The sequence below is a fragment of the Copadichromis virginalis genome, linkage group LG20, assembly GCF_057382275.1.
Source record: "Copadichromis virginalis isolate Kocher_CV1m ecotype Utaka linkage group LG20, C_Virginalis_male_GT1.1, whole genome shotgun sequence".
NCBI lineage: Eukaryota > Metazoa > Chordata > Actinopteri > Cichliformes > Cichlidae > Copadichromis > Copadichromis virginalis.
The window spans coordinates 33,440,283-33,462,383 of record NC_140637.1 but is presented as its reverse complement, the minus strand read 5'-3'; the positions used below and the strand labels follow the sequence as shown (position 1 = coordinate 33,462,383).

The window sequence follows — 22,101 nt, the reverse complement described above, 5'->3', positions numbered from 1 at the left end:
GGTTTGGGTGCTGGCTCAGTCCTCTGAAATGTAGTCTTCCAGCTGCTGAAGCGAGTGCTCATCAGTCGGTCTTCTACTCTGAACTCTGACTTGAGTTCTTTCCAATGAGTACTTCCTGTCGGTGCAGCAGCAGTGCAGCATGGGAATGGTAGCAACACGTTACCACCTGGTGCTCCTCTCAGATCCACAGCTGAACACAAACAGGCCGATTCGGTCCCTGGAGTGTTGCTTCTTTCAGCTGCTGAAGGCCTAATGAGGCGGCAGCTCATTAAGGCTGATGCAGTTTTGACGACTCTCAGATAATAAAGAATAAAGAGCAACATGTAAACGCGTTGATGTAAAAAAGAGGATTTTCTTTTTTATTCTGAAATGACTGAGAGTCAGACAGTGAAGCATTTCTATCACTGCGACACAAAAGTACGATAGAAGATCAAACGACATCACTGGAACATTTGACTCTTTTCATTCAGAAACCAGCAGAATCGGTCCCACAGAGAAAAGAAACACCAGTGGCCGATGAGCTCATTGCGTTAAAGCAGACAGTGTAAGTGTCCTGTGGGCTGAACAGTTAGGCTTTGTTTTTACGTTGTTTAGTCGGTGTGTGTTTAGCTTTGGGCTCCAGCACTACAGCACGTCTCGTTCACCCATTCACAAGCACATCCATCCCAGAACTCTTTGTCTATATTTAACTGATTTCTATCGAACTTTCAATAAACTGAGACCAAACAGCTTGTAGTGTACGAAGGCAAATATACACAGAGAACCAGGAGGTGTCGTCGCCCCTGAAATTCACACAAATTATCTCCAGTATTATTTTAGAGAGCTGTTTATGAACAGCTTAGCATAAAGACAGGAAGCAGCTGCCCTACCTGAGCCTGCTCCTGCCAGAGCTTTTTCCTGTTAAAAGGGAGGTTTTCCTTCCTACTGTCACCGAAGTACAAAGTCTGATCGTTGGGGTTATCATTGTGGGATATTTATCTTACAATATTGAGCGCTTTGTGGTGACTCCTGTTATGATTTGGCATCACATAAATAAAACTGAATTGAACAGACGGATGTAACGTGGCTCATTTTGGTGGAAGAAGAGCAGAAATGATAAAAATGTAAGATTGAAGCTAAAAAATAGATGAATGTGTTTAAAATCATCATCAGCTGTTTTCTTCTCCTCTTTTTGTGTTTTGATTGATTCTCTGATCTGCTGAACAAATGTTTTAACGGCACATGTCTGTGGATCTTTCACCTCGCCTTCTTCTTCTCTGTGTGTTATAAAAGCAGCTATGTGTGTGTGTGTGTGTGTGTGTGTGTGTGTGTGTGTGTGTGTGTGCGCGCGCGCGCGCGCATGCATGCACGTGTGTTCATTACACCAGATCTGCCAACTCCAGTGTGAGAAAGCATAAATACAGCTTTCCTAATGACCCTGGTTACCGTGGCAACAGCATCCCATTGAGACAAATCTGACAGTGAAGTGAGTGGAGGAGGCGACAGAGATGGAGAGGCAGTGGGGTTACTGGGGAACGAAGGGGGGAGAAAGAGCAGGAGGGAGGACGGTGGTAGAGATTACATCTAAGAGACAAACACGAGGAAGGTGGAGGACGACTTCATGGAAAAACAGAGACTGAGAACAGATTAGATACATACGTTTTACTACATGCACTAGTTTTAATTTCAGACCTTTTCTTTTGCCACAGGAATCTGGTGCTTTCAGTTTTGAAGTGTGGGAAATAAGAGCTTTTATCAGTTCCTGACTCAGAGAACGAGGCTTTCCTGTAATATGTGCACACCAATAGAGACCCACACAGAGAGAGCTGCAGATAACTGGCTGCTGCTGTTTCTGGCAGTAATGCATGAGTGCAGCCACTGTATCAGATGAAGGAGGCAGCACCTCTAAATGCATTTATCAGGACAGAGAGTCTAATAAAAATCATGAGAACTGAAGAATCTTCAATAGATTTTTCTGTTTGTTTTGTTGCTGTTTTTTAAAGCAGTTACAGTTTTATGCAAGTGTATCAAAATGATCAGTGTGTAATATTAGCACTACTACAGAGTTTGTAAATGCAAGATGTAATTTTTTGGCACTTTTCTCCGGTTGTTGCTAGAAAGCATGATGAGTTGTGGTTGTAAGCACGGGGAGATTCTGTCCTTTAAATAATTATCTGTTGGTAAGTTTAGTTTAATATATATATATAATTAATGTAATAATTAATTACTCTTAAAATAAAAGAAATAAATCTAAGAGCCCCTCCTGCTTGAAATGAATTTCTTCTTTGGGTCGACTTCCATGTTAAACTCTCTAAGACTCATAACTGCATGTCTGAAGTTTCGACTGTAGCCAACGTATTTATGATAACATGAAGTATTTCTGATCCAAAGAACAAGCAAAAGCTTAATGTGAGTTATGCAGCTGGTTTCAGTTTGAGCATCTGCATTGTAAGTAAGCAGTTCGTCTGTGTCATACACCCACAGACGTCCATCCACAAACTACTGTTGTTTTTACCCACACAACAAATTCATTGTCACTGTTATGCAGATCAAACTAAACTGTCCCACTAAAACCCTCTCCTGGCTGCTCGAGTAAAACCTTCCTATTCCACAACTGCAGAGTTTCTTATAAGGGGACAGCATCAATCTTGTGTGTCTACACAAACAGAACAAGTTCTAGTGTTTTGTATGTGCAGCAACTTAAGACAGGGTTACTATAGAAGCAAGCAGGCTGAGAGGTTGTTGGAGAAGAGAGGGTGGGGATGTTCCAGAAAGGGGGGAGGAAAAAAAACGTGTCTGGAGATCAATTCAAAAATAAAATTAGTCAACAGGAAGTGAAGAAATTAGTCAAACACGCATTTAAAGTGGAGTCCTGGGAGTCCACATCTCCGAGGATCTCACCTGGACGACCAACTGCTCCAAGCTGGTCAAGAAGGCTCACCAGCGCCTCTTCTTCTTGAGGACTCTGAGGAAGAACCACCTGTCCTCAGACATCCTGGTGAACTTCTATCGTTGCACCATCGAGAGCATCCTGACCAACTGTATAACAGTCTGGTACGGGAACTGCTCTGCCTCGGACCGGAAGGCGTTGCAGAGGGTCGTGAAAACTGCCCAGCGCATCGCCAGAGCACCACTTCCTGCCATAAAAGACATCTACAGGAAGTGGTGTCTGAAAAGGGCTGGGAAAATCATCAAAGACCCCAGTCACCCATCACATGGACTCTTCACCCTCCTGCCCTCTGGGAGGCGCTACAGGAGCCTCCGGACTAAGACCACCAGGTACCGGAACAGCTTCTTCCCCACAGCTGTCAGACTCCTGAACTCTGCCTCCTGACATCTGACCCACGTTAAACTCATGGACTGAACATACACACACCCACAATGGACAACTGTACCCTCAAACACACAATAATAACATGGAGTGAACCACCACTCACAACCACTAGCACTTTATATAGCCTCTGTAGAAACTATCTACACCCTCACTGATCTTAACTGCACTACTGTATAGCTCTGTGTAAATAATCATTCTGTACATTCAATAATCTTTAACCCTACAACTGTTTACAACTTGCATAGTTCCCATTTCTGTATAGCTGTATATCCCAGATTCTGTAAAGTTATTTATTTCATATTCTGTATAGTTTTTCATATTTATATCCTGTTCATATCCTGTACATAGCTTGTACTCACTACAGCCTTTACATACTTATAGTTATAGAATATTCACAACATACTTCATACCGTGTACATTATAACATACCATAATAGACCCATTTCTGTAATATACTCACATATCTATATTATTGCTAATATATATTGTAATATATCTATATCACTAAAGCACTTCTGGATGGATGCAAACTGCATTTCGTTGCCCTGTACCTGTGCATGTGCAATGACAACAAAGTTGAATTCTATTCTATTCTATTCTATTCTACTCTAAAGTGAAGCAAAGCCAATACAGTAACAGATGTAAAGAGACATGGAACTGAGAGAGAACAAAAGAAGGCAGTGTGCATTTATGTGCATTTATGTGCATTTATGTGTATTTATGTGCATCTTCATCCAACTGTGAGTGTGGAAGGACTCGCTGTGTGGTTTCCTGACAGGCCGGGCATCGAGGAAATCAAATGAAATCAAAAAGAAATCAGAATAACAGCCGCCAGCTTCAGCACACACACCTGTACAGCTCTGCTGAGCCCTGACGGTAACACACACTTACACACCTTCTTTGATTTGCTCAGTTTGAATCTGGACGTTTGATTTTCATTCAGACTTTGAGGGTTTTTTTCTTTCTGGCAGTCGTTTAGCTTCAGACAGACAGATGGAGCCTGAAGCCACGAGAGGGCCGTTCAAATGTTCGGAGGCAGTGTTGGACAAACCAGAGGCTGCAGCTGGCAGGCATGACTAATCGACAAATCAAACACCCATTCGCATTTGGGGTACAAATGGATTCCTTCCACAAAAGAGAAAAACATCAAAGTACAAATATAAACTTGAAGCAGTTGAAATGAAACCAGGAAGTGAAATGCAGACAATAAATCAAAGCAGGATGCTGACCTAATCGCTTGGTTACAGTAAATGCTACACAGCAAGTATTTGTATGAAATGGGGATTAATTTACTGAAGACCTCATTGGATTCAATTTAAATCTCAGGAGTTGACAAAGACGACTGTAAGAACAAAGAATGTGCACGTGGAACAGGAAACATCACTAACAGACTGGATTCCAGTGTTAGTGCTTTTATAGCCCAGGTAGGAGACGGGACTTTGGTTTAAATAATCATTTAATTAAAGGCTCCAAACTCTCACGGTTGCTTCTGGAAGAGACCCTTTGACCTTGAGATTACTTGTTAGTGTTGTATCAGTGAGGTTTGGCCAGCACCAACAGACTTTAATGATTTTAATTTAAAGTTACAGTCAGTAAATTGAAATTAACCCCAAGGTCAGACTCTGCGGAGCTAAAAAAGAAACAACAAAACCAAGAGCTCCATCTCTACAAGCCACAGTTAGCATGTTAAAGGTTAAAGGTCATGACAGTATGGTAAGAAACAGACTGAACAAATGTGGCTTGTATGGAAGGGTTGCAGGAGGAAGCCTCTTCTCTCTAAAATGAAGCTGGCACCTGAGCTTCATTTTTCAAAGCTGCATCAGAAAATAGCCACAAGACGTCTGAAACAATCATTCACTGACGTGTGTGCAAACATCGTTTCCCTGCACAAAGAAACAAGTGCAAACACAAAATTGCCATCAGACTCTTGAATCATGTGGACCGGCCTGTTTTGTTCTCACCACCATGAGCCGGCTAGTAAATGAGACTCATTATGAACCAACAGCCTTCTGCATACTGCCATGCTCCCATTTCTCTACATAGGAAACACATTTACCTCCAGCTGAAGTGGAGGAAGTGGTGATGATGTTTCAGAGAGAAGCCGAGACCTCTAAGGCACGAAAAAAGGAGAAAGTTGGACGGAAGAAACTGAAACAATTTTGTCCAAAGAGGAAGCCTGAAAGGACAGCTTTTAAAAACAGGATGTAAAGGACAGTTGTCCAAGTTGTCCCACTGAGTTATAAATGATGTTTAGAAAGAAAGAAAGAAAAAGTGACACTGAAATAACAGAGCTTCTGATCATAATTTCTCCTGACACACTCACTGTGGCTCAAGTAAAAAAAAAACATTTTGAAATTAAATTTGTGAACAAAATGGAAAACCAAAAACAGAACACAAGAAAGAGGAACAAGAATAATAATAATAAACAAGAATAATGTTCTCCAGCATCTGTGGCATCAAATTAGACCATCGAGGAATCTTTAAATCACCTTCCCGACGATTGATTTAAACTAAAGCAGGTCATTTTGAGCACATCTGTAAACCTAAATCCATGAGTGTGCAGCAGGGAGAACAAACAAGTGAGCTGACAGATGAACGGACAATAAAAACACAGAGGTGGTTTCATCTCTGTACAACAACTTGTGATCATTTTTCTCTGATGTAATAACGAAGACAATTTTCAGTCTGAGGTTGCTGTTGGCCAGAACGGTCGTTTCTTCATTTTAAACACATGAATAAAGCTACAGCTGGGTCCTACCTCATTTCTTTAGCAAACTGGATGTTTAGTTTTGTTCTAAGAAGAACGAAAAAAAGATTCGACCGTGATCACTCCACCAAGACCGGATCATGAACAAAAACACTTTATTCGGATGGGGAAGGTGTATAACACAGGAAGGTGGGCCTGTGTGTGTGTGTGTGTGTGTGTGTGTGTGTGTGTGTGTGTGTGTGTGTGTGTGTGTGTGTGTGTGTGTGTGTGTGTGTGTTGGGGGTTGCAGAAGTCTTGTAACTCCCTGAGAGCTCAGATCAATCAGGCCAACACTGTTCTATAATGAATGTGAATCCCAGGTGTGTGTCTGTGTGTTTCTCCTAAGGTGACCTAGTGGAGGCAGCAATGATGTCTAACAATCATCGAGACGGCAGGAAAGCACAACCCTCAGAGGAGTTTGTGCGTGTGTGTGTGTGCGTGTGTGCGTGTGTGTGTGTGTGTGTGTGTGTGTGTGTGTGTGTGTGTGTGTGTGTGTGTGTGTGTGTGTGTGTGTGTGTGACAGACAGAGAGAGAAGTCAGTCAGGTCTTACTGTGACTCTGTGAACATTACTACCACAATATAAAGTTTAATACAGCAACAGAAGCCGAGCTGCTGCTTTATGACCAAAGATTCAGACTCACTGCTGTAAAATATTTACCTCCATTCGAACTGTGTGGATGCCCTGATAAACAGGCCTGTGTGCCACAGAGAGGGAGCCTGTGTCTGCTGGCCGTGTGGTGTCAGTGTGGTGTCATCTGTGAAATTAGAGACCTGTGCATAACAAATCATCTCATCGCATTTTGAAACTGCCTGTGAGAAGCTGGAGACATTTCTGCTCCAAACCCACCGTGCAGGCTGATCACTCTGCATTCCTTCACACATAACTGTTTGTCTACAGAACACGTTTCCTCCACCTTCTGGAAACATATAGAGTCTATAGAAGCAGTATAAAAGACGTCCCCATCGACCACATTTGGACTATAAACAGCCTGTACACGGAGGTCCTACAGACGTCAGCACTCGATGTTCAGTAGATGTTGAAAAAAAGGCGTCGTCAGGCCTTAGAGAACAAACCCTTCAGAGGACCAAAATTGTACATCCAAAAATGACTTATTAAAGATGTCACTCTGACGTTACTTTGCTCGGTGGGTATTTCCAAGCCACAAATGAGCTGTAATCTCTGCAGCATGTCCTGTATCTGGACATGTCCAAAAACACCTCATGCATCCTCATCAGAGTCCACAGCTCAGCTGGTCCTTTCAGTGCAGAGGAGGAGCAGCTCTACTCTTAGCTCCTCCCGAATCACCGAGCTTCTAAGTGGAGGACGTTCATCCAGCCACTTAAATCCTTTATCTTGTTCTTCACTTTACCACACACACCTCACACACACAGAAGCAGATCTGCCAGTAAATCAACAACTTTGTTTTTTCTGCTTCTCTCTCCCTCGACTCAAGAACAAGTAACAGTACACGGTGCACACTTTTCCAGGGAGGCTGAGTAGTGTGATCTCCTTGATGTTAGAGGACATCCTTTGCCATCCAAGCCTGCTAGTCCTTCCTCCCTGCAGCTGTCAGACTGTACAATCAAAACTGCTCCCAACAAACATAGATGTTGACATCAGTGCTGTAACAACTTCTGCTGTTAGAACTTGCACATTACTTTTCTCAGTTTATATACACTAACTTACTGGAAGTCACATGTCTACTTTTTAATCCACAGATGCAATCACACAATCTGCACTTTTCTAATTATTCATTAAACTATTTAAACACCGTTCAGTATCCTGCTCTGTTTGCACTCTACAACCTGGGTTTGCCACCTATCTGTACTCTAATTGTAATAACTGTACAGTACTGTTTTGGTAACTATTGTCCATGATGTAAATATGTAAAAATTGTGTTTCTGTTCTGTTTGTATATGTGTGTTTTTGCTGCTGATACAACCAAATTTCCCCAAAGGATTATTCTATTCTATTCTATTCTATTCTATTCTATTCCACAGGAACTACCCCAGACCTTCGCACAGTGCTGTAGAGGTGAGTCTGGCAGTACAATCCCACATCCACCCACAGGGATCTGCCACAGAGGGCGGTGACTACGTCAGTGAACTCACCTGCGCTGATTAATGATGGTAACATGAAAAATATGTATGAGAGAAATCCTTCAGCATTTAATCTTGAAATCTGTGATGTTAGTTTCTCACAAAGATGAGAATCATATGGCCAGTTTATAACTAACAGCACAGATTCTTATTCAGTTTAACTGAAGGGACTGGTTCTTCCTTTAAAATGGGAGTTTTTCCTTCCCACTCTTGCCAAGTGCTTACTCACACGGGGTTGTTTGATTGTTGGGCTTTTTCCTGTATTATTGTAGGATGTACTAGTTCATGCATTTATTACTTCCAGGCTGGACGACTGTAATTCATTATTATCAGGAAGTCCTAAAAACTCACTGAAAAGCCTTCAGCTGATCCAAAATGCTGCAGCAAGAGTCCTGACAGGGACTAGAAAGAGAGCAGATTTCTCCTGTTTTGGCTTCCTGTTAAATCCAGAATCCAAAATCCTGCTCCTCACATACAAGGTCTTAAATAATCAGGCCCCATCTGATCTTAATGACCTTGTAGTACCATATCACCCTATTAGAGCACTTCGCTCTCGCTCTGCAGGCCTACTTGTTGTTCCTAGAGTATTTAAAAGTCCACTCCCTTAGTTATGCTGCAATAGACGTAGGCTGCTGGGGGATTCCCATGATGCATTGAGTTTTTCTTCTTCAGTCTCTATGTGTTAACAGACCTCTCTGCATTGAATCATATCTGTTATTAACCTCTGTCTCTCTTCCACAGCATGTCTTTATCCTGTCTTCCTTCTCTCACCCCAACCAATCACAGCAGATGGCCCCGCCCCTCCCTGAGCCTGGTTCTGCTGGAGGTTTCTTCCTGTTAAAAGGGAGTTTTTCCTTCCCACTGTTGCCAAAGTGCTGCTCATAGGGGGTCATATGATTGTTGGGTTTTTCTCTGTATCTATTATTGTACGATCTACTGTACAATATAAAGCTCCTTGAGGTGACTGGTGTTGTGATTTAGTGCCATACATATAACTGAATTGATTTGAATCTCCACATTATGAATTAAGTTACTCTTTGTAAAACATTTTGTGCCTGAGTTCAGGTTCCTGTTCAGTATTTATTCTCTATCTGTGTGTGTGTGTGTGTGTGTGTGTGTGTGTGTGTGTGTGTGTGTGTGTGTGTGTGTGTGTGTGTGTGTGTGTGTGTGTGTGTATTTTAACCAATTAGAATTTCAGCTGCAGTAACCACGTGTGTTCATGTATATTTCATGTTGTGTCACTGACTTCATTCATTCTGACTGAGCTCTGCTCCATGTGTAACATTTTCACACATGCTCACTTTAACTCTCTGTGTTCAAAGGAGTCAGTTATGTTCACTCTGACGTTTACCCTGTTAGCTAGCTAAGTAAAAGAAACAACTCTTTGAATAATACAGTGCAGTTCAGTAGAGCTACTCACTCCTAAACACTTGTTCATAACTTGTTGGTATTTGACTCTATACAGTTCTCAAAGTTGGAAAGTAAAAGCTAAGTTTATGTAAATATTAAATTCTTTCATCACTGAATGAGCACAACAACAAGTTAATGAAGTTTTCACCCAGAATCTAATCTTTTGCCAACGAAATCCTTTCAGTACATATTTTAAATTACATATTATGTATTTCATTGTTTTATTATGCTATGTAGTTTTAAGCACTCTGTATAAGGTAAGAATAAAGATAGGCAGTATATAAACTGGACTTTACAAACTACAACAAACCTGCTTGACTAAAATGAGACAGATGTAGGAGCAGTGATGTAAGAAGAAAAGTCTGACTCGTTTCAGCACCATGGACAGCTCCAGTCATGACTTAGAACCACAGACAACAAACATTTACTTCAATACAGCTCGTTCCTCTGGAAAACTATTGAACTCACAATATCCTGTTCATCAGGAGTCAGGTCTAAAGAAACTTACCCATTTTATTTTATTTTGCTTTTATTCTTAGGAGAGCACTCTTCAATGTCATTTACACTGGTTATCGTATCATTGTAAACTTGTAATAAACTGGACTTTGTGCTGTTTATTATGCAATTATATAAAAATAATATGTGCTGCTATGGAGTTATGGTGAGTGAAATTCCCATTATTAGTATGTCTGTTTGTTTCATGAGTACTTCTTGCCAGTTGTTTTAGCTATCGTCAGACAACCCAAACACGCCCAAGAAAACAGCAACCAAAACTGTAATGTTAAAGTTTGAAAAGAGTCTTTGTGAATGGAAAACATCAGAGGTTTCATTTATCTTTTAAACTGTAATAAAATTCAGCTGTCTTGTGAGGTAAATCTGGAGTCATGAACTGGTTGTTTCATTCCTGAAAAATAAATAATCCTCATAACATGATCAATGAAGTGCCAACAGAATTAGGATTCATTTGAGAGAAATGCTAAAAAAGCAAATTACAAGGACAGAATCACAAACGCGCTGAAAGCTGAGTCTCTCGTGACTTTCAGCCTCCACTGGACAGAATAACACCGCGACCTTTACAGAGTAACTGGACCGAGCTGCAGTGATGAATGGTGCCACGCTTTGTATCAACACACACAAACACACAGTCTTTACTCAACCTTCGTTTCTCTCTCCGAAACCAAAGCTGATGAATTCACATTCTCCACCTCGCCTCTCGGCTGTGAGCGCTCATGAATCCTAAATCCATCTGCATTTATTTTTATCTCCTTCTTTAATCTTTGGACTTTATCCCACTGCACGGTTCAAAGGCAAACACCAAACTTTTGCTCTGCCTCAGTTCTTTAATAACTGGTATTTCTTTGCAAGCTTCACCGTTCAGATGATACACATCCGTATCTGAAATGAGCCATTCTGATGTCCTTTTTTAACTTTCTTCTGATTGGCTGCCCCTCAAAAATGCTTACATGATAAAATAAACTGAGCATTTTTAGCAGCTTAAGCTTCAGCCACCAGCACTCAGATTTCTTACCTGGAACATGATCCTGTACTGCTCCTCTGGACGTTTGACCACGCACATGTTGCAGCCCATGATGGCGTCTCGGTCTGTCTGTCCTCTTGATCTGAATCTCTGTCGTCTGTTCTCTGTCACCGCAGGTCCCTCAGGAAACAGCTGCCAGTCCGTATCGATAATCCAGCTTGTCTGTCTGACCTTTGACCTCCAAATCTGATGTGTCCGGGTCAGTGTTCGCGATCTTGCTTGTTTAACCTTTTTTAATCAGCCACTGACCTTTGGCCTAAAATGAGGTTCCAAACTGACATCAAATCATCAGGTTTGAGCCAAAACGAAGTGAAATCTTTATTCTGTGATGAAGATCGTGTATCTAAAAAGTTTTATTCTTGTTCTTTGTGTTAACCATAAGGCTGCGAGGAAATCTGTCAAGAAATGTATCAAAAAATGATTCAAATTTATGCTGATTTATTTCAAACAGGTAAAAGCTGTATAGCAGATCTGTGCTTGTTCTTCAAACTCAGTCAGTTTTTAGACAAATATGCACCAAAGTAGGGTACTTGTAGTTTTTATACAGTAAAGTGAGATTTCCACTTCATCTGAGAAGCCCCAGAAGTGTCTCCAAACATGTGCAGCTCCTTTTATCAGCTCAAAGTCACAAGTTCTCTTTCAAAGACAAGAAAGGGAAACCCCAGCTGAGAGTCAAGCTGAGTTTGCGTCGTGTCCTCTTTTCTGCTCTAAAGACAAAAGTAAAACCCACTTCTCTGTTTCTCACTGTTTCCCACTCACAAGCAGAAATAATGATGAAACGAAGACAAAAGCAGCACAAACGCCGTTCGGCTCCGTTTTTGTCGTAAAAAGGCTGCGTTCTGTTGCTCCTTGCAGTAAACAGCTTTTATCTGGCGTCCTGCGGCCAGCGAGGAGGCGAGACACTTTTCATCAAAATTAATTTTTATTCATGCACGGTAGATTGTTTCAGCCCTACAGGGGGAAAGAGGAGGAGGAGGAGGAGGAGGAGGAGGAAGGCGATCTCCGGTTTGTGCTTGAAACTGTTAACATGAAAAATCAGTTCAGTTTGTTTAAGCAAAAATGAACAGCGGCTGAATCTCTCCTGATGGAAGGATGAAGTCCGAGTGCTGGTTCACGGCTCCCACAGGGAGAGTGTACACGTGTGCTTACAGCATCATTCAGCTGTAGTCTCAGTGCAAATATCAAATAGTTTAAATCAACTTAAGCTTCACTTTGTTGGATGTTTGCAGCAGAAACGGTTTGATTTTTTCTTGCACTGAATATTTTATCTTTATGACCAAACAAATTGCTTCTCTCTCTGTTTTGAATAAATTTGGTAGCTTCTGCGAGAGTGATGAATAAAAACAGAATAGATCCAAATCGTGGTGCTTTTAAAAAATGATGAGCGCAGGAAAGCTGATGGAGAAGAAAGTGACTGCAAATTGTGTGTTTTCAGCTTCTGTTTAGAGTAAATGCAACAGCTGAAAGTTTATAGACGACAAACTTCAAACTCAGTGAAGGATGACGTTTGTGTGATCTCTGTTGGTTTGGTTAAATAAAGTGTGTGTTCCTGCAAACAGGAAGGAAAAGGTTCTTAGCTTAAAAAATTCTTTTTCCTGCTTTTCCAAAATGGGTTAAATCTGAGCCTCTAATCAAACACAAACTCTCCAGCTAAATGTTAGTTTGTGTGTCTCCTGAGGTGCGTTTGGAATTGAGGCCTGTGACGGTTAATAAGAACTGAAGAAAAGAACTCTTCTCCCGGTTGTAAACTGTTTTCAGTTCGCTTCAATAATTCATGTGAACATCAGTGAGCGTTTAGAGCGACGTTCCTTCTCCCCCAATCTGACTCTAACAGGCTGCTGGCTTGTGTCAGAAATTTTGAAATATTGTAAAAACGCCAAGAGCTTCAATAAAAGATTGGAACCGTTTCTTGATGAGAGAGGATCAAGAGCTCTCAATAATTCATCTGAGGGTTTGAATCACCACAAGAAATAAGAAGCCCGCGGCTCCTCTGTAAACATTGTCCAAAAGTCGAGCTGATCGTGTCTGTGCAGAAGTAAAAGAACTTTCTTTTTCTTTTGAAACCGCCAGCATCTGTTTCTACTGTTTCAACTTTAAAATGTGGTTTTATACCCAAACCGCTCACCTAACAAACCAAACAAGAGATTTGTTTTTTACTTTACGTATCAAAGTTTGTGCGTTTGTGTTTTTTGAAAGGTTGGTTGTGTTTAGAGCTGAATGCTTTGAGCACTGTGGCATTAATGATGCGTTTGTAGGGTCAGAAAGGAGAAGCAGCATTTGTGCTTTTAGCAGTGACTCCACATTTCAGCCTCTCCTCTCTGAATCCAGCGTTTCCATCTAAAGTGTTACGTTTGCACTCAGCTTTGATGTGTGCAGATGGAAAATGCTCCCATGTTATATCAGTAAATCTGTCATTTTTGTGCACTTTTGGCCACTTTTGTGTGTCTACTATAAAGTTTAAAAATACATTTCCTGCTGGTTCACTAACGGCTCACATCGGTCTCTGCCACGTGCACTTTGCGTCTCTCAGTTTATGTCTGTGTGTTTTAATATCCAGTTGAATATCACATGTTGTTTCCTCCTTGAGCCTGATTTCAGTCCTTTTTGCTGTTCCTCCCTCAGAAAATCTAAATTTAGCTGCAAAGTCTCGAAGCACATTTAGTTTTGCAAACTATTTTATTGTGTTAAAGAGCTGAAGTTTCTTCAAAGACAAACCTGTGAGCTCCAAAATGATCTGATGATGAATATTTACTGACAGGTGTTTCCTGTGCCTGCATGTTTCTGTGTAAAAGGTTGTTTTATAAATCAGCGCTTTGCAGTTTCTGAATCTTTTCCTTCACTTTTTCATTCTAAGTAAAGATTTATTGCTCACTTGCTGCTCGGGGCTGTTTAACTTTTCTCCTTTTGCATGTTGGTTTTTTGCAGAGAACAGCGTCTCCCTCCGGTTTTATCACCGCCCACCTCGCCCACAGACGGTCCTCGATTAGCCTGCAGAAAGATGACAGACAGGATCGACTCTCTGCAGAAGCACATTCAGCCTGTATCACCTGCTGCTTCTGTCACCGAGCATCAGTTATCTGGCTTTATCAGAGTCTACCTGCGCCTCTCTGCACCTGTTATCTGTCATCAGCACCTGTTTTATGCACCCTGATCCAGCACAGGATTCCTGTCAGACGTCTCAGAGGGAAAAGGAGCAAAAGACATGCACCCAGACAAAGAGAGAGGATTAAAAAAGTGTGTTCACAGGAAACAAACAGAGGGAGAGAAAAACTGCAGCGTGAAAGGCGTTTAAATGGAGAGATGCCATTCTGGGAATTTCTCAAAATCCCTTTTTGACACTTTGTTTTTCAGTTACGTGCGTCTAATTCAGCAAATGACCCAAGGCTGCTGGATCTGTATTTTCCAAATGTGCCACTAAACAGAAAATTACACGAATTCTTTTCCTCAGTCGATGAAATTTCCAGTGTTTAGGTCACCACACTGAATTCCAAGTATCTTTAAATCTTTGTCGACCAGAAAGAAAAATCAATTCGTGAACTCCTCAATCCCCAAAAATCCTCCTCCAGGTGAGATAATCCACACAGGTGAAGACCGGCTTTGTTTCAGCAAACTTCAGCCTCAAACAGTCGCCCTCTGTCTGCCATGAAGCTGACTTTATCTCCGCGTAATCTCCCCAAAAAATCCTCCTCCAGGAGCAGCCGGCAGGTTTTCTGAGAGGAGCTAGACCCTGAGAGTACCGGCCTTCTCTCCTTTCTCCTCCTCTATTCTTTCATCCTTTGATTTCCTCTGCTGCTCCGTCATTTCTCTACAGAGGTTAAATCCGGCTTAGTCTCGCTCCTGGACACAGAGATGCAGAAAAACAGAGAGAAAGAGGTTCTTGAATGAGCACATGAACACACACAGGCTTGGTTTTTGCTCATTTCTCTGAATTTCTCTGAATTTGTTCTTTGTCCTTCTGCTCAGAGCAGCGAATAGACTCACATGTCTGCAGCCAAAAGCTGATCTCGCTGCTCAAAATCTTTTAATCTTTTCCATTTTAAGCTTTTTGTTTTTGTTCGAATGTCATTGAGTTTTTTGCCCTGCGAGAGATTATCAGTGCAGCTGACCTTTCAGACCCACAGACATGCTCATCCTGTCAGTTATTATCAGGAATCAATCCAGTGAAAATATGTCAACCTTTAAACTTCAAATCGAACTGAAAGGTAAATCTGTGCGATCGGACTGTTAAAGCAGAAAACTGTCACAAAACAACCACAATCCTGTTTTCTCGCAGCATCTGTAGGTATAGCTCTGTTCTGACACCCCGCCCTTTCATTTCACTCTAACCTCAGAAAGCCAAACATCAGATATGACACCGATTCAGTCAGACAGTGTGAAAGGGTGGGGGTGGGTTCCAAAGTGGTTTGCAGATGAACAGCAGCTAACGCTGACATTTCATACTAATGTTGCTACAAAGTATTTTACCTAAGAAGAGGTTTATCCACGACATGAGACCACTCACTGCTCATCAGCTCACAGCTGTTGGTGAGAGCAGGAATGCAGATCGACCATAAAAGATTTTAAATGGTGGGGATTTTTTTTTCAAGGCAGAAAGCGTGATTTGGAAATCACTGAATAAATCAACAGTAAATCAGTAAACACTGAATAAAATTTACCAACAATGTTCAGGCTCAGTTTGTCAAATTGCAAGATTTGTGGATTTGTGGATCTGTCTTTAACTTGAAGGATCAAAACCTGAAGTTCAGTCATGCAAAACTACCGACTCTGACATTCTGGGAGAAATCGAGAAAATAATCAGTCGATCAAATAAGATCATGAAGAATGTTTCATCTCAGCTTTGTTAAAGCATCCCAGTTATAAAAGACAATTTACTGCACTGGAATATCAGAAAATAAGACTTTCATAGATAAAATATTTAGGAATTGAAACTGCAGATGGATAAGAAGATGATTTTTTAAGTTCAGCTTTACAAGAAGAAGTAAAATTCAGAAACTCCAAAGCCCCCCCTGGAAGAAAAAGCAAATCTAAACAGGATTTAGCCAAAGTGATTTCATTTTAAATCTCATTTAAAGAATATTTCCAGCTGCACCTTTCCAGATGTTTTGGGAACCGTCCACTCCTTGATTTCCCCGGGGAATCAGTCGCCTTCTCCTCCCACAGAAGGTGATCCTGAAGTGGGTAAAACCGGCACACTTGTGTCCCCACCTGCTCGTCTTCCTTCTGCTTTCTTCCAAATTAAAACAGATTTGTGGCGTTTCCCTCCCAGTCTGAGCGGCCGTGGCTCTCTACAGACGGATGAAAAGGAGCCGGCGGTGCATCAGGAATCAGCAGAGATCTGCAGCTCTCTGCTCGCCGCTCTCTCTTCTTCTGCAGCATCCTCCCCACGCTGGAACAACAGCAGCCTCCGTGGCGGTGCAGCCAGCCAATAACCTGCAGCGGGCAATTAATTTTCCCCTCCACGATGCCTCTTTCCTCCTCCTCTGCTTCTCCCTCCCACCTGCTCTGTCCGCCCTCCCATCTTTCCTTTTTTTTCGTCTCTTCTTCTTATTGTTCTTCACCTGTTCATTTATCTCTCTGACATTCAACTCTTACTCAGCGTGCATGCATGTAAACATTTTTCGTGTTGTCTTTGCGGTTAAAAGAACACCGAGCAGACTGTTATGTGCATGTGCATGCTGTTTGTCAGGAGGAATCCTCTTATCTTCAAAATGTCAACTTTAACAGTTTAAACCAGCAGGAACATTTGAGTTTTATACGGCCGGCTTCTTCCTCCTGCAGAGGACGGTCAATGTGTCAGACGAAAAAAATCACAGTAAAGAACACAGCAGGCATGTGTGGGGGGTTTCAGACCCACTGATAGCAGCCAGAATACACTAGTGTATTTATCCCATATTTACAATAAATCTTCTAGTTTAAACAGTTAAGCAGTCTGCAACCAAACACATCTGTAAGTAGAACTTATTTTCTTTATTATTCTTACTTTCTGTCCTACGTGTCTTAGTCCAGCAGACTCTGTGAAACACTCAGTTCATCTCCTGCATCTCAGTCTCTGACTGTCAGTACAGATGCCCCACCCACCTGCTCGTCAAACCCTCTGTTGCTGAGGGGCAGCCAATCAGAAGAAAGTGGTCTTAAATGTGGGAGGATTTAAAACAGCTGATTTAGGACCGAGGATGATTTATGATTCAAAATGAAGACAACAGTACACCGATTACTGTGCACATACAAACACACCAGACAGACACGGGTATAAATTGGTTCCAGTCCAATAAACCAGTAACCCCATTAGCCTTAACAGAAGGCAATTTAATGGTATTAATTAATTCTCTGTAAAAAGTAATTCAGGTCATAATTTATGCACATAAACACCCAAAAAGACAAATGACACAGCAGCAGAAGTAGTCTGCATCAGTCTGATGACGTCCTCACTGATCACACCAACAGTTATGTCAAGGCTCTCTACACTGTACATAGACAGAATTAGCAGTGGGGAGGAAGAACTCCCCTTTAGCAGGAACACACCTCCAGCAGCACCAGGCTCAGTGGGGCGCAGCCATCTGCCTTGTGGCTGAAGGCAAGCAGAGGAGAGAAGAGGATGAAGTCCTGGGGAACAGCAGGGGATGAGCCTCGGCTCGGTTTATATTCTTCCCTGAGGTCAGATCATTTGTGAGAATAATATTAATTGGACTAAATGAAGACATGGATAGGCTCAATACAGCGGGAACTCAGCGTAATTGGCAGTCCACAAATATAATCAAACAGTATATGAGTGACTTTGGTCTTTGCGATGCATGGCGCTCCCTTCACCCCACCAGTAAGGAATATACTTTTTTCTCGCATGTCCATCACTCCTACTCTCGTCTGGATTATTTTTTGGTCAGCAGCTCACTGCTGAACGACATTTCAGACACTGAGATTCACCCTATAGCTGTCAGCGATCATGCTCCTGTATCTTTAACACTAATGCACAAGAATAATACTACGCCAAGTAAAAACTGGAGATTTAATATATCACTACTTAAAGATGAAGACTTTATTAAATATTTTAAAAAAGAGTGGACTTCATATTTGGACTATAATGACACTCCCGAAACATCAGCTTCTGTTCTATGGGAAGCAGGGAAAGCTGTGATGAGAGGTAAAATAATTTCTTTCTCATCACATAAAAAGAAAGAAGAAAACAAAAATATTCAGGAATTAGAAAAAAACATCAAATCACTAGAAGAAGCCTACGCGTCCCACCAAGATCAGGAAACATTGAACAAAATACGCAAAACAAAACTAGAATTAAATGAGATAATTGATAAAAAAAACAAAATTCTTAGTACAAAGACTACGCCTACAAAATTATGAACATGGTAATAAATCCGGTCAATTTCTAGCAAACCAGCTAAAAATAAATAAAGAAAAAACAACTATATGTGCTGTTCAAGATTCATCTGGGAACACAATATATGATCCGATACAAATAAACAACATTTTCAGGGATTTCTATAAAACGTTGTATTCACCACAAATAAACCCATCTAAAAAAGAAATTGATCAGTTTTTGGACAACATAACTCTTCCAAAATTATTAGACACTCAAGCAATGGCACTGGATTCACCACTGACACCAGGTGAACTCCAGGAAGTCCTGATAAGTATGCCCAATAATAAGGCTCCAGGTCCAGATGGCTTTCCTGCAGAATTCTACAAAGAATTCTGGTCGATTCTAGCACCAGTTTTCTACAGAACGTTGTTGGAAATTAAAGAAAAGGGCAGACTTCCATCAAATATGAATTCTGCAAACATTAGTCTCCTGCTAAAACCAGGCAAAGACCCTGTATATCCCTCAAGCTATCGTCCAATATCCCTTATAAACGTAGACCTTAAAATAATCTGCAAAGCTCTCTCAAAGAGACTGGAGAAAATAACCCCCCTCTTAATTCATCCTGACCAAACTGGTTTCATAAAAGGTAGGCACTCATCAACAAATACACGTAGATTACTTAATTTGATAGACTACTCATACAGTAAAAACCTAGAAACTACAATATTCTCTTTAGACGCAGAAAAAGCATTCGACAGAGTTAACTGGAAATTTCTATTTGCAACTTTACACAAATTTGGTTTTGGATCCTCTTTCATAAACTGGTTAAAAATATTATATAATTCCCCAACAGCTTGTGTTAGAACAAATGACCAGACATCCTCCAGCTTCTGTCTCTTGAGGGGCACCAGGCAGGGATGCCCACTCTCCCCTTCACTGTTTGCAATTTTTATTGAACCACTAGCAGCAGCAATTAGACAGAATTCAGTAATTAAGGGCATAAAATGCAAGAACGTGGAACATAAAATCAGCCTTTATGCGGATGATGTGTTACTCTTTCTCCAAAATTCACAAACCAATATCTCTGGGGTGATTGAATTGATAAACTCTTTTGCAAGAATATCAGATTACTCAATTAACTGGTCAAAATCTACAGTCCTACCGATTAATTGCTCCCTCCATAATTCCTCTTCTACACCACTGCAATCGGGAAATATAAAATATTTAGGTATTAATGTTTCTCCCAAGCTTGCAGATCTAACTAAATTAAACCATATCCCACTTTTAAAGAAGGTAGAAGATGATCTGGCTAGATGGAAATGTCTACCCATATCACTCATGGGAAGGGTTGCCGCTATAAAAATGATGGTCTTACCAAAAATAAATTATTTATTCTCAATGATCCCAACTAAACCGCCACAAGATTGGTTCAGATCTCTAGATTCATGTATGTCCAAATTCCTTTGGAAAAATAAACCCCCACGTATAAGCTTAAAAACACTACAAAAGACCAAGGATAAAGGAGGACTAGAACTGCCTAACTTTCAGCACTACTTCTTAGCCAACAGGCTTCAGTTTATCTCAGGATGGCTAAAACACACCCTCTTAGATGAACCTTGGCTAGATGTAGAACAAGCACTTTGCAATAATCTAGAGATCTCAGACCTACCATTTATCAGCTCAAACATCCAACGACATGAATGCTTTAAAAGCATCAACATCAGCTCTTCTCTGACAGCATGGTGGGAGTTTCTAAAATTGACAGCGTCTTCATTAATCCCATGCAAACGTACACCTATCTGGAACAACCCTGACATATTACAAAACAATAATATGATAAAGTTTTCAGATTGGAGTGATAAAGGAATCAAATATTTAGAACATATACTAGAAGGAACAGAATTTATTTCATTTGACGGACTAGTTACACAATATGGGATCAACAAGAAAAGATTTTTAGAATATCAACAAATTAAATCCATAGTAAAAAAGAAATTTAAACCGGGTCAAGTTGAACTACAAACACCACCAAGTGTGGTTCAATTTCTTACTCTTAAACCCCCCAAATTACTATCCAAAATATACAGAATGCTTTCTAAAACAGATGAATCAATATCACTTCCTATTGCAAAATGGGAAGCGGATTTATCAGTTAACTTAGACCAAAACTTCTGGTCTCAGATTTGCTTAAAAACCTTTCATCTAATTAGAAATCCCAGTCTTCAATTAATTCAATACAAAATATTACATAGAGTGCACTATACAGGTCATCGGATGTTCAAGATGGGCTTTACATCTTCCAACAACTGCTCACACTGCCAAACCAATTCACCGGACAATTATATCCACGCTCTTTGGTTCTGTCCACCAGTTCAGAAGTTTTGGCGCGAGATATGTGAAGACTTATCGAAGTGTCTGAAATGTAACATTCCAACCTCCCCCTTAGTGTGTTTGTTGGGCAGCTTAGATAATGTCACTTCAGAAAAGAATATCGCCCATATGGTTTTCACTGCCCTATGCATAGCCAAGAAAACAGTCCTCATGAACTGGAAAAATAAAAATAATCTTAATTCTAACCAATATAGAAATTATCTATTAGATTACATTAGTCTTGATACAGCCTCTGCCACCACATCAGATCAATTGCTCTGGGCTCCTTTGATCAGCTCCATCACCTAGTGGGGGTGGGGGGTCATAGTTTGGTCCCGCCTTCACTGTTGTGATTGGTGTGGGGGTAGGGACAGGCTTAGGGCGTCGGGGGGTTCCCCAGAGGCATCTTCCTTGGGGGGCTCAACCCGGGGTAGCGGTCATGTCCGGTTAGGGGCTCTGTTGGCTCTCCGGTGACTGTTTCCTCGCGGCTGCGTGCAGCGGGGCTAGGGGAGGGTCTGTGCTGACGGACGTGGGTTACTGACCTGGTAGCCTGGCTGCCCCTGGGTGGGTCCGGGATGGGCGTGAGGTTCTGGGGGCGCTCCGTCTCTGGGCTGGGACCCGGACCGGGCCTCGGGGGCTTGGGTCCTGGTTGGTGTGTTGCCGGGGTTGTGGGCGGGTGGGTGCATGGGGGCCCAGCCCTGGAGCAGGGTGCTGCCGGTGCGTCGAGCCACCTGGGGGGCTCTTCAACTGGTGGGGGAGATTGTCACATCTTGCAGGAGCTTTCCTCTCCTCAGGAGCTGCCTCTGCAGGAGGGGGAGATACAGGAGAGGTGGAGGAAGATCTCAGCCTGGGTGTTTATTGTCTTATGTAGTCTGGAAGATGAGTGGATGGTGGGGTGGGTGCAGTTTTCTCTGTGGTGGGGTTGGGTGGACTGTCCCGGGCTCTGTGGGGCCGGGCGGCGCTGCTGCACTGGGCCCGGTCTGGATGGGCCTGGGCCCCCTTTCCCTGGCGGGTCGCGGAGTATGGGGGTGCCTACTGGGGTCAGCGGGGGAGCTGGCCCCAGGGAGGGGTCACTTGCCCCTCCCTTCCTTCCCTCCCCATCTCCAGCTGCCTCCCTCTTCCCGCTCCACCACAACCACCCACACATGCAGGGCCTTGGAGTAGGGGTATGTCACCAGGGTGCAGAGGAGGCTACCCCCCCCCCCCCCCCCTCTGTCCCCTTCTGGCTGCCTCTGCCTCAATTTTATCCCACAACTTAGACATTCACATTACTCACACTCTCATTACACATACATATAGGATCTTGGGGGTG

At 42.0% G+C, this 22,101-nt stretch overlaps 1 protein-coding gene across 1 annotated transcript in view; it reads right to left on the bottom strand.

Annotated features, from left to right (window-relative positions):
• LOC146685244 (PDZ domain-containing protein 4-like) overlaps positions 1-16,438 on the bottom strand; it is a 50,777-nt gene extending 34,339 nt beyond the window's left edge. The window contains exons 1-2 of the mRNA XM_085443534.1: positions 16,197-16,438; positions 11,099-14,944 (exon numbers count right to left, since the gene is read on the bottom strand). Coding sequence (XP_085299660.1) covers positions 11,099-11,158 — 60 coding nt within the window. The 5' untranslated portion in view covers positions 11,159-14,944; positions 16,197-16,438. The remainder of the gene's footprint in view (positions 1-11,098; positions 14,945-16,196) is intronic.
• Between the last annotated feature and the right edge of the window lie 5,663 nt (positions 16,439-22,101).